Source organism: Schistocerca nitens, chromosome 8, assembly GCF_023898315.1.
Source record: "Schistocerca nitens isolate TAMUIC-IGC-003100 chromosome 8, iqSchNite1.1, whole genome shotgun sequence".
NCBI lineage: Eukaryota > Metazoa > Arthropoda > Insecta > Orthoptera > Acrididae > Schistocerca > Schistocerca nitens.
In genome coordinates, this window is record NC_064621.1 from 482,052,115 (window position 1) to 482,065,629 (window position 13,515).

Consider the following 13,515-nt stretch of genomic DNA (forward strand, 5'->3'; position numbering starts at 1 on the left):
TATACTCTTGTTTCTCGTTGTTTTAGAAAGTCGCTTCACACGTTTTTTATTAACTTTATCACGGAAACACAAAGTTTCTGCCGTCAGCTCACGTGGCAACCTCATGATCAAAAATGGCTCTAAGCACTATGGGACTTAACATCTGAGGTCATCAGTCCACTAGACTTAGAACTACTTAAACCTTTCTAACCTAAGGACATCACACACATCCACGCTCGAGGCAGGATTCGAACCTGCGACCGTAGCAGCAGCGCGGTTCCGGACTGAGGCGCCTAGAACCGCTCGGCCACAGCAGCCGGCACATCTCATGGTCGGTATGGCGATAGGACACGGAACAGATCGCATAATTTTGTGCTTTTTGGACACCGATACCCGTCAGTGTCCACCTTGGATTACATTGTTATAAAATATGCGGGGAGAAACTGAAGGACTACAGTAGAGGATCTCTGTGCCTATTTACACACAGTATCTTAAATTTATTTACGTTCAGGTTCTGCTGGCAGTCCCTGTATCAGAAGTTCTCCCTCTGTGGGTCTTTTGCATCTAGAGACACATTCATAGTCTGCAAACTACTGTTAAGTGAATCACAGATTGTACTTCCGTTGTACGAGTTGTTAGGGTTCCTTCCCGTTCCATTCACCAACGGAGCGCGGGAAGAATAACTATTTAAATGCCTCTGTAAGCGCTGTAATGAACTTGATCTGGCCCTCACGATTCCTATGAGAGCATTACGTAGGAAATTGTAGCATGCTCCTAGACTCGTCATTTAAAGCTGGCCATTGAATTTTTGTAAGTAGGCTTTTTCTTGATAGTTTCCTGCTATCTTCAAGTGTCTGTCAGTTCAATTTACTCAGCATCTCCGTGATACTCTCCTATAGGTCAAACAATCCACTGCTATTCCTGGTTGATAAGACATCCCACGCTCTTCAGCAATACTCTAGGATGGATTGCACAAGTGGTTTGCTCTTTTGTATACTCACAACATTTCCTTAATATTCTACCAATGAAACGAAGTGTGCTATCTGCTCTACTACAACTGAATCCATTTAATCGTTCCATTTCTCATGCCTACGAAGAGTTGCACACAGGTGTATGTAGAAGTTAACCGATTGTAATTGTGAGTCCTTGATACTTCAGTCATAAGATACTATGGTTTTTAGTTATGTAAAGTGCACAGTTTTACGTTTGTGAACATCTCAAGCAAGTTTCCAATCTCTGAATCATTTTGAAATCTTATCATGATCGGAATGATCTATTTTTTCCAAATAGTACTTCATGATAGTTAACTGCATCACCAGCGAAAAGTGTGAAATTACTATTGATATCGTTTGCAAGAATCATTAGTATACAAAATGAATGGCTATGGTTGCAACATACTTCCCTGGGACACACCTGGAGTTACTTCTTCATCTGTCAATGACTCTCCAGCCAAAATAACGTGCTGAATCTTCCCTATAAATAAATCTTCAATCTAGTGACAAATTTCGCTTGATACACGATACGACCGTACTTTTGATAATAAGTTTAGGTCTGGTACTGCATCAAATGTTTTTCGGGAATAGAGAAGTACTGCATTTACCTGACCACCTTGATTCCGGTGGCTTTCAGCATGTCATGTGAGAAAAGTGCGAGTTGGGTTTCACATGATTGATGTTTTCGGTACCCATACTGGTTGGCGTGAAAGAAGTCAATGTGTTCGAGGAACCTCATTACATTTGAGCTCAGAATAATATACTAAGATTCGTTTGGTGTCTACCGTGCTCCCTGCAGTTGTGGCATGTTATATATTGGCCACTGTCAGGATCGTGAAGGACGGTGTACCGAGGATATGCGACACGCACGCTTACAACAGCCAAGCAAATCCGGCCATCCGATGGAATATAACGACATGGAGATTCTGGTTGATTGATTGGTTTGGAGAAGGGGACCAAACTATGAGGTCATCAGTCCCATCGGATTACGGAAGGATGGGGAAGGAAATTGTCCGTGCCCTTTCAAAGGAACCATCCCGGCGTTTGCCTGGAGTGATTTGGGGAAATCACGTACACTATGTGATCAAAAATATCCGGACACTCCCAAAAACATACGCTTTTCATATTAGGTGCATTGTGCTGCCACCTACTGCCATGTACTCCATATCAGCAATCTCAGTAGTCATTAGACATTGTGAGAGAGCAGCATGAGGAGCTCCGCGGAACTCACGGGCTTCGAACGTGGTCAGGCGATTGGGTGTCACTTGTGTCGTACGTCTGCACATGGGACTTCCACACTCCTAAAAATCCCTAGGTCCACTGTTTCCGATGTGATAGTGAAGTGGAAACGTGAAGGGACACGTACAGCACAAAAGCGTACATGCTGACTTGGTCTGTTGATGAGAGAGACTGCCGACAGTTGAAGAGGGGCGTAAAGTGTAATAGGCAGACATCAATCCAGACCATCACACAGGAATTCCAAACTGCAAGTACTATGACAGTTAGGCGGGAGGTGAGAAAACTTGGATTTCACGGCTGAGCGGCTGCTCATAAGCCATACATCACGCCAGTAAATGCCAAACGACGCCTCGTTTGGTGTAAGGAGCGTAAACAATGAACGATTGAACAGTGGAAAAATGTTGTGTGGAGGATGAATCACGGTACACAGTGTGGCGATCCGATGGCAGGGTGTGGAAATGGCGAATGCCCGGTGAACGTCATCTGCCAGCGTGTGTAGTGCCAACTGTAAAATTCGGAGGCGGTGGTGTTATGGTGTGATCGTGTTTTTCATGGAGAGAGCTTGTAACCCATTGTTGTTTTGCGTGGCACTATCACAGCACAGGCCAACATTGATGTTTTAAGCACCTTCTTCCTCCCCACTGTTGAATAGCAATTCGGGGATGGAAATTGCATCTTTCAGCACAATCAAAATGCACGGACTGTGGAGGAGACAATAACATCCCTGTAATGGACTGACCTGTGCAGAGTCCTGAGCGAATCTTATGGAATGTTTTGGAACGCCGACTTCATGCCGGACCTCACCGACTTACATCGATACCTCTCCTCAGTGCAGCACTCCGTGTGGAATGGGCTGCCATTTCGCAAGAAATCTTCCAGCACCTGATTGTACGTGTGCCTGCGAGAATGGAAGCTGTCGTCAAGGCAAAGAGTGGGCCAACACAATACTGAATTCCAGAATTACCGATGGAGGGCGCCACGAACTTGTAAGTTATTTTCAGCCGTGTGTCCGGATACCCTTGATCACATGTGTAAAACCTAATTCAGGATGGCCGAACATTGGTTTGAATCGTCGTCCTCCCGAATGCGAGTCCAGTGTCATAACCACTATGCCAACTCGCTCGATGGAGATTCTGGCATGCACTTCCAGTTATTGGGTTAGAGTTAATAAGGAAGCGGTTTAAATTAAATTAGTAAGTAGCCTTATAAATAGAGATAGTGCTTATTGTTTAGATTCTGCATGGAATCGTGCTCTCTCACTTATCAAAAAGCAGAGGGACACCGTTTGTGATAGCTCGCACGTTGATTATTAATTTTACTAACGGTAACGTCTGACGCCAGTTATCTTTGGTTTGTGATGGCGCTCGTGTTAACAGTGTGTGTGTGTGTAATCTATACGGAGTTCCTCTGAAAACTGAGGTTTTAAATTCGCTTGCACAGTACTTACTTGCTGCAGATTTGCCTTGAAAACGGCAGAATGTGCTCCTGTCGAAATATCGGCGGTAGTCGACGACGTCATCTGGCTTCATTCTCGTAACTTACTTATATTGCATACGCCGGGAAAAACTAAGGTCTCGCATTTTTGTTTCTTACTGAATACGAATACGAAACCCCTTTGAAGCTGTTAATGTTAGTTGTGGATTCGGCTGCTAATTATTAGATGCATATTATTATAAAGTACAACTGAGAACAGCGAGTCCCGCGAATACTACATTCGGGCTGCACGCAGGCCGCGAGCCGCAGTTTGACGACCACCGGGTTGGAGGGTCCATCAGCTTTTCCTAGTGCCGGAGGGCCAACAGATGCCAACCTGACGCAGCGCAGCCACTGGACGGCGAGGTGAAGGCAGGTCGCGAGATAAGCGGTCCACAGTCCGTGGGGCATCCCTGCTGCCCGCGTTAACACGGAGAGAGGAAGGCGGGCCGGTTCTGCGTAGCAGTAGCGCTCGCGGAGGCCCGGGCAGTGACGTTCCCGGAACGGAAGTCGCCCCCATCGGGCCAGGAGCGCCGCACGTGAAGACTGACGTCACAGCGGGTGGATGGCTGGCGGGGTGGGGGCAGCGTCGCGTCGCGCTGTGCACAAAACGTGCGCCGCGCTCCGGCCGGCGCACAGTCGTCGGCGGCCACCACCCACCCACCGGCAGCGTACCGCAGAAGCGTCGCCATGGCAACCGTGTGGAGCTTCGCAGTTCTGCTGGCGATGACTGCGGCAGAGCCGCTGGGCCCGGCGCCCCCCTCGGGGCGCAGGTTGCCGGCGCTTGTAGAGGTGGAGGAATTGCCGCCGCTGCTGCGGCCGCTGCTGCCGCGCGCGCCGGAGGTCGGCGACGCCTGCCTCAGAGATACCACTCTGTTGGCGGACGCTGCCCGCAACCGCTCCACGTGGGCCCTCTCCAGTAAGTCCTACTGTCCTTCATTTTTAGGGTTGGTTCCGTGCCAAAGTCTGTTATAGGATCGTACTGCCCTCCGTCTATATATATATATATATATATATATATATATATATATATATATATATATATATATGTGTGTGTGTGTGTGTGTGTGTGTGTGTGTGAAATATATATATATATATATATATATATATATACCGGGTGATCAAAAAGTCAGTATAAATTTGAAAACTGAATAAATCACGGAATAATGTAGATAGAGAGGTACAAATTAACACACATGCTTGGAATGACATGGGGCTTGCTCTTGGTTTCACCGGTGCTGAGAATGTGATACATGATTCCACTAGGACTATACACACTGTCAAAATATTATGCCATGTGAAAGATTTCAGACATCCTCAGGCTCCATTTATCCATGTCGATTAAAGCATAAATGGCCGTCTCTCTAGCCGAATAGTTGGCGTCGCTGAATTCGGTACGAAAGGACTCTGGTTCGGTTCCCGGATTTCCTCGGGTTTTTGAAAGATAGGGAGGTCCGGAACAGTGTTCACTCAACCATCTTAGGAAAAATGACGATATGCATGAATAAAGAAGTGGTAGCGCCATCAGGATTCATCTACTGACAATAACGGCTGGAGGCATTGGCGTCATGAGGATCACATGTCCCACGGTTATAGGGCGCTTGTTGCACGCAGCAGTTTGTCAGTCCGTCAGTGGTGTTTACCGTATTACTCATACTGGAAGGAATCTTTCGCCACAGTGTTTCTCAAAGCACATAGCACAGTTGCGGTTGGCGCAGTGCTTAAAATTTCGTAAATCATTTGAAGTAAACTCTCTGCTCGTCCCTTTACCAAGTTTTCAGTTAATGGTCGTTCCTGTCATCAACAAGACCCAGCTAATGAGCTAGTGCTGTGCCTCTGGTGACATCGACATAGAAAGCATGTCGAACTCTAAGCTTCACATCCCTTTCATAGCGCTCAGAACATTTCCGAGCTTAAGACTGCAGTTTCATTACACGGACTGCAGTACGAAACAGAATCGACCATTACGCTTACTTTAAGACGTAAGCATACATTTATGAGGCTGATATCTGGCTTTATGGGTGACACTTCACTTGATGGTACTATTTCCCCGAGCCACCCGCAGATCAGATTTTTAGATGTGGTGAAGAGGCGTCGCCTCGCCGTAGCGAATAGCAGCAGCTGCGTGACCTTGTTGAGACGATTCGCGCGTCCAGCTCGAAAGGAACTCCACGCTTTTTTGTTTGAACGACTCATAAGTCACAAAACAGTATACTGGCAATTACGAAAATAACATTAAAAAATTTTATGTACACATGTTTAGGATTCACTTTAGGCAGTCAAACATCCATTAACCGGCGCACTTCGAGTATCCTTTTGGTTGGTAGCAGAATTCAGAACCTGTTCAGTTGTTTTAAACGTGGAATTTATGGTCAGTGTAGTGTCGTGTATCTCTTACATGTAAATTTACCGCCTATTTCAAATGTTCCCTTAGAAATGAAGGTCAGGATTGTGTCACAACTGTCCCAGTTTAGCCCGCATCTCGTGGTCGTGCGGTAGCGTTCACGCTTCCTACGCCCGGGTTCCCAGGTTCGATTCCCGGCGGGGTCAGGGATTTTCTCTGCCTCGTGATGGCTGGGTGTTGTGTGCTGTCCTTAGGTTAGTTAGGTTTAAGTATTTCTAAGTTCTATGGGACTGATGACCATAGATGTTAAGTCCCATAGTGCTCAGAGCCATTTGAACCATTTTTGTCCCAGTTTAATTCCCGCACCACTGCAAAGAGGAGTGATATACGACTAGGTATTAATGTCAATGGCGTCGAGAAACAGCTGAAATCACTAAAGCTGAACAAGGAACCGGGACTCGATGGAATTCTTATCAGATTCTAGAATATCATCACAATGCAATTCAAAAGTCTTGGCCACAGTCGTATTCAGGGATATGGCAGGAATGACCATTCGGAGCAAAAAAGTCTACTAAACGTAGGTTCCAAAATGCATACCTTAAGAGTTACGAGCACTTACTCATATCCGATATTGTAAAATGGATCTCTTCTACCGCAAGCTCTTTGCTTTCCATATTTTGGGACGAGGTAGTAAAGGCCAAAACAAGTAAAAACTGTTTAGTTAAAATGGGCTCTAAGGTGCATACCTCGAGACCTATGAGCACTTTTTAAGGAGGAGAGGTGTGTTTCACAGCAGAAGTTGATGAAGTGGTCATGGCTTTTAAGATATGCACTTCAGAGCCCATGCACTTTTTTTTCTTCTTGTGTTGGTCCATATTACCATTTTCATAATATGGAAAGCAATGAGCTTGCAGTAGAAAAGATTTGTTTCACAGTATCGAAGACGATGAAGAGCTCAGAGGTCTTAAAGTGCGCATTTTAATGCCCATATTTACTAGACTTTTTTTGCTTCGAATGGCCCTTCATCTCATATCCTTGAATACAACTTTGTCCTATGGTAGAAGATAACTGAATCGCTAATATAGACTTTGTCCTAAGGGACATGACATTTGAAACACCTTGTTTATCTGTACTGAATCTTAGAACGTATTCTGAGCTGCACTAGCATGAATTTCGAAAACGTCGGTCACGGATATCCAATTCACGCTATTCTCGTATGACATCCTGAAAGCCACGGATAAAAGCAACCAGGTAGATGCAGTATTTCCTGATTTTCGAAAAACATTTGACTCAGTGGTACACCAATGCCTATAATTAAAAGTACAATCATGTGGGGCCGTGGAACGAAATTTGTGTCTAGACTGAGGATGTCTTGGTGGCGAGAACATGTGTCAGCGAGTCCGCAACAGGTGCAGAAGTAAATTCATTCGTGCCCGAGGGAAGTGTTGGGACCCTAGCTGTTCATTTTGTACATCAATGAGTTGTCAGATAACACTAATAGTAAACTCTGACCTTTCGCTGATGTTGCAGTTATCTATAATAAAGAATTATACGAAAAAAGCTGCACGAATGTCAAATCACATCTTGATAAGATTTAATAGTGGTGCCAAGTTTTTGCACTTTACGAAACGAGAAATTCCAGTGTCACTTGACTACAATATCAGCGAGTCACAATTTGAATCAGTCGGTTTTGACACACCTGTCTTTAACAATTTGTAAGGATGTTATGTGGAATGTTCATAGCGAATCGTACGCTGCCGTTCCCCTGTTACTTTGAAACTTATTTTCTAGGTCATTCTTCGAGGTGACGTAAATTGCAACTCACTTACATCTGTGACTGTTAAAGGGAAACCTTCCGAATGCAGCAGGGACCGACGCAGACTAGTTCGTCTTTCGTGTCATTCTCGCAAGTTCCGCATTCACCAGTTTGACTCTCGTCAGAGATCGCTGTGGTTAGAGTAAAGGGAAGAGAGTTTCTTGAAATATTATAGTATGCTCATCATATTTCTTTTAATATATTTTATAGTTGCAGCTAAATCCGCTACATTCCGCTGGTGAAGCGCATCGTTCTCACATTCCCGTGTCATCTTCAACCTTCAGTAGAAAATTAAGTTATTAAAACGAGAAACGATGCACGTAAAGGGAAAACTAGATACTCGGTATACTAGTGGATGCAGAATACGATAAATCCTAAAAATCTGATGAATTATTCGCTAAATATTTTAGTTCGGTCTTCAGAATGAATTTTATTGGCACAGATTATACCTTGAAAAGATGTAACTTTCAATGTTTCACAAACTACGCTATTGTATGGAATAACAGAACTTCTTCCCCGTCACATGATGTGTTGTCAGCAGTGTTATTTCGCGAAGGCTCCGAGATGTTACAACGTTGGCGTCTGGCTAAAAGTGGAGTTGCGCTCTACCAAAACTGCAGTTCGGTAGTTTTGCTACACTACTTAAATGACGGAGTAAATGATAGAGTTATCGGTAGTATTGGTAGAATTGTTAAGGAAAAAGACATAACATTTATATATACATATATAAGTTATTTTGCACTCAATAGCCGGCTGAAGTGGCCGTGCGGTTAAAGGCGCTGCAGTCTGGAACCGCAGGACCGCTACGGTCGCAGGTTCGAATCCTGCCTCGGGCATGGATGTTTGTGATGTCCTTAGGTTAGTTAGGTTTAACTAGTTCTAAGTTCTAGGGGACTAATGACCTCAGCAGTTGAGTCCCATAGTGCTCAGAGCCATTTGAACCATTTGCACTCAATAGAATATAACCTGTACTGACATCAAAAGTAATTGCTTTGGTTTCATAAAAGCGCAGACGTTAGGCGGTCAGCTAATTGTTATTACTTATAAAATATAATTTATATTCTGTGAGGATATATTTTGCACTCAATCGAATCTTCTTCATTATGATCAAAGGCAGAAGTTTCCTTTTATTATTGATACATGCGATAGTTGTTTACGAATAACTGAAACATTTTTTATATAGTTTCAACGAAGTATTGCAACGAAGTTCGACATATTTTCATTTTTTATTTTTTTATTTTACCTTTTTCTCGGGGAAATTGCGTTTTCTAGTGCTGTATGATAAATCTATATTGTTTTCTTTATTATTACTACAATATCCATCTTTTTCATGTAACAAAAGCAACAATTTTCGAATAAAGCCTGAATTAAACATTGACAATTTCAGTTTCACTGTAAATACTGTTTATTTTTAAGTATCAAACAAGAGAATAATTATGTGGAACAAAAATTTTCCACAGCTTTCGTGGTCCCTTATATACCCCCACTTAATTTCTAGACGTTTCACTGCTTCCACTTTTTAGGGGCATTTAGTAAGATACCGACCGCATACGTGAAAAATGAGATCGTTATGATGTAACGACAGATAGGTACGCAACACACGCCCGCCCGGTTGGCCGTGCGGTCTAACGCACGGCTTTCCGGGGGGGAAGGGGCGCCTGGTCCCCGGCACGAATCCGCCCGGCGGATTTGTGTCGAGGTCCGGAGAGCCGGCGAGTCTGTGGATGGTTTTTATGCGGTTTTCCATCTGCCTCGGCGAGTGCGGGCTGGTTCCCCTTATTCCGCCCCAGTTACACTATGTCGGCGATTGCTGCGCAAACAAGTTCTCCACGTACGCGTACACCACCATTACTCTACCACGCAAACATAGGGGTTACACTCGTCTGGGGGGTTCACTGGGGGCCGAACCGCACAATAACCCTGGGGGGCTGCGGAGGGGTGAAGTGGACTGCGGTAGTCGTCGTGGGGTAGTGGACCACTGCGGCTGCGGCGGGGACGGAGCCTTTCCGTCGTTTCTAGGTCCCCGGTGAACATACAACACATACAATACAATGCAACATACCCTACGTACAGGTAACGCGATCACGACATTAACTACCAAAACTACTAGGACAGGGGCGGGCAAACGTTGCACGCGGCTCATGAGCGCACAGCGCTGCACGTGTGCTGCTCGCGTGCAGGCGTCGACCAGGGCTGTGGCGACAGCCGGCAGGTTGCGGCAGTGTAGTGCCAGGCTAAGCTGCGGACGTTGATGCGAAGCGAGCACTGTGTAGTGAACGTTGTATTTCAAGAAACGGAGAAGTGGAGATTTGCTATCTTTTAAAAAGTAATGGGAGAATAATTTTTTCTTTGTGCAAAAACGTGAAAATTCGAAATGTTTAATATGTGGCAGCATTCTCGCTGGTCAACGTAAGTTTACTATTGAAGGCCATTATAATAAATTTCACAAGGACGAGTACAATTTATTGTCGGATTCTGATCGGATGGGGAATTGACTGAGCTTAAGAAGAGCGATCTGACGATACCAGATGAATCTGTCGTAGTTGGCCGGCCGGAGTGGGCGAGCGGTTCTAGGCACTGCAGTCTGGAACCGCGCGACCGCTATGGTCGCAGGTTCGAATCCTGCCTCGGGCATGGATGTGTGTGATGTCCTTAGGTTAGTTAGGTTTAAGTAGTTCTAAGTTCTAGGGGACTGATAACCACAGCAGTTAAGTCCCATAGTGCTCAGAGCCATTTGAATGTGTCGTAGTTGCTGTTGTCACGAGAGATCTGCGACTTTCTCTCGTCGTGTCTCTCATCTAACTGATTGAAAATTTTATGGAGCACTGTTTTCAAGTTTTCAGGACGACAACAATAATAGCCCAGCGGTATGTGCAAGTTATAAGACTGCGCTTAATATAGCGAGAGCTGGAAAACCATTTGCTGAATTAATAAGTCTCGGTTAAGAGCAAACATCCGTGATGAAAATTTACGTAACTGTTTGTGTTTGTTGTGTATGTAGAAATTTTGTTCCACATATTAAACGTATTGTAAACTCCACCTGTGATAATTAAATAAAACGTATCGTAGGTAATAGGTACTCTTTCAAACCATGATTTCCTTCAAGCACTCCTTCTAACCTTATTCATTCACTCAATAAAGCAAGCTAGGAAACAAAACGCATTACAGAGGAAGGAGCGGACAGAAGATATGGTGGGGATGGGAGATAAGCGGGTGGCCAGCTTGCCCCTGTGTGCAAGCGGAACACCTGTTAACTGCACGCGTGCAAGTGCACCGCACATGTGCAGGATTCCTGCCCGTCCCTGTACTAGGAAGTAGTAAGCGGGGAAAGCGCCAGATGTGACGGCGTTGCACGTCGCGGCTCGTATGCTGCTGGAGAGAGTCTGACATAGAGGTGACGGGTGTTGCAGTGGTGGACGCGTCCAACCGGCGGCTGGCGCCAGGGGTGCTCTCCGGCAACACAGACCTGCTGGGCGCCTACGACCAGTGCGTGCAGACGAGGGGGCCCGCCTTCAAGGCCCGCTACTGCCTCGCCACGGTGCACCTCTCAGGGGTGAGTCACTTATCTCTACATTTATCTACACTCTGCGCCAGTTTGGATTCCGTAGAAATATTGGAACACGTGAGGCAATACTGACCCTACGACTTACCTTAGAAGAAAGATTAAGGAAAGGCAAACCTACATTTCTAGCATTTGTAGACTTGGAGAAAGCTTTTGACAATGTTGACTGGAATACTCTCTTTCAAATTCTGAAGGTGGCAGGGGTAAAATACAGGGAGCGAAAGGCTATTTACAATTTGTACAGAAACCAGATGGCAGTTATAAGAGTAGAGGGGCATGAAAGGGAAGCAGTGGTTGGGAAGGGAGTGAGACAGGGTTGTAGCCTCTCCCCGATGTTATTCAATCTGTATATTGAGCAAGCAGTAAAGGAAACAAAAGTAAAATTCGGAGTAGGTATTAAAATCCATGGAGAAGAAATAAAAACTTTGAGGTTCGCCGATGACATTGTAATTCTGTCAGAGACAGCAAAGGACTTGCAAGAGCAGTTGAACAGAATGGACAGTGTCTTGAAAGGAGGATATAAGATGAACATCAACAAAAGCAAAACGAGGATAATGGAATGTAGTCGAATTAAGTAGGGTGATGCTGAGGGAATTAGATTAGGAAATGAGACACTTAAAGTAGTAAAGGAGTTTTGCTGTTTGGGGAGCAAAATAACTGATGATGGTCGAAGTAGAGAGGATATAAAAAGTAGACTGGCAATGGCAAGGAAAGTGTTTCTGAAGAAGAGGAATTTGTTAACATCGAGTATAGATTTAAGTGTCAGGAAGTCGTTTCTGAGAGTATTTGTATGGAGTGTAGCCATGTATGGAAGTGTAACATGGACGATAAATAGTTTGGACAAGAAGAGAATAGAAGCTTTCGAAATGTGGTGCTACAGAAGAATGCTGAAGATTAGATGGGTAGATCACATAACTAATGAGGAGGTATTGAATAGAATTGGGGAGAAGAGGAGTTTGTGGCACAACTTGACAAAAAGAAGGGACCGGTTAGTAGGACATGTTCTGAGGCATCAGGGGATCACAAATTTAGCATTCGAGGGCAGCGTGGAGAGTAAAAATCGTAGAGGGAGACCAAGAGATGAATACACTAAGCAGATTCAGAAGGATGTAGGTTGCAGTAAGTACTGGGAGATGAAGAAGCTTGCACAGGATAGGGTTGCATGGAGAGCTGCATCAAACCAGTCTGAGGACTGAAGACCACAACAATAACAACTGCGCCACCTGAGTGGTGGAGTGTTCTTCTGGTGCCACTATCCACCCCCTCACCCCTCCCCCCCCCCCGCCGCCCTCGCCCTTTCGTATTACATTCTCTAATTATGCGAGGGAAGAATTACTATCAGTAATGCTTCATATTAACTCTATTTTCTGAGATTTCTTCGAAGTGGTCATTTCGCGACACGTATGTGGGAGGTAGTGCAATACTGTGTTGCCCGACTTTTCCCAAGACGTACTGTCTCGGAATTTCAATAGTAAACCTCTCCGCGATAAGCAACGCCTTTATAGTAGCGTCTGCTACTGGAGTTTGTTGGTCATGTCTGTAAAGCTCTCGCGCCGACGAAACGACACCATGACGAAACGCGTAACCGTTCGTTGGATCTTGTCTATCTCTTCTCTCAGTCCATCCCGGTGACGGTCCCACACCGATGAGCAGTACTTAAGAATCGGCAGAACAAAGTGTTTTGCATGCCACTTCTTTCGTCGATGAATTGCGTTTTTTAACATTTTTTCGATGAATCGCAGCCTGGTATCTGCTTTTCCTACGAGGGCTATTCGGAAAGTAAAGTCCGAACGGTCGTGAAATGGGAACCACAGTGAAAATCAAAAACGTTTTATTTGCAACAGTTTTCGACATATTCCATCTACTTCTCTACATCGTACCTGCTCCTGCTTAGACATTTGTCGTAGCGTTATACAACCTTATCAATACCGTCGTTATAGAAGACAGCCGTCTGTGCTTTCCGACACGTCTCTGCGCTCGTCTGCAGCGTATTATTTGTGCCAGAGTGTCGTCTTCTTAGCCAATGGTTCATGTAAGCAGAGATGAACTTCAGAGGGAAGCAAGTCCGGGTTGTACGGTGGGCGATCGAACACCTCCCGTTGAAAACGCT

The 13,515-nt window shown here is 45.0% G+C and overlaps 1 protein-coding gene across 1 annotated transcript in view; it reads left to right on the forward strand.

Annotated features, from left to right (window-relative positions):
- Positions 1-4,321: 4,321 nt before the first annotated feature.
- Positions 4,322-13,515, forward strand: part of LOC126198756 (O-acyltransferase like protein-like) — a 36,990-nt gene continuing 27,796 nt past the window's right edge. Inside the window, exons 1-2 of the mRNA XM_049935311.1 lie at positions 4,322-4,602; positions 11,254-11,396. Of these exons, the coding sequence (XP_049791268.1) occupies positions 4,374-4,602; positions 11,254-11,396 (372 nt within the window). The 5' untranslated portion in view covers positions 4,322-4,373. The remainder of the gene's footprint in view (positions 4,603-11,253; positions 11,397-13,515) is intronic.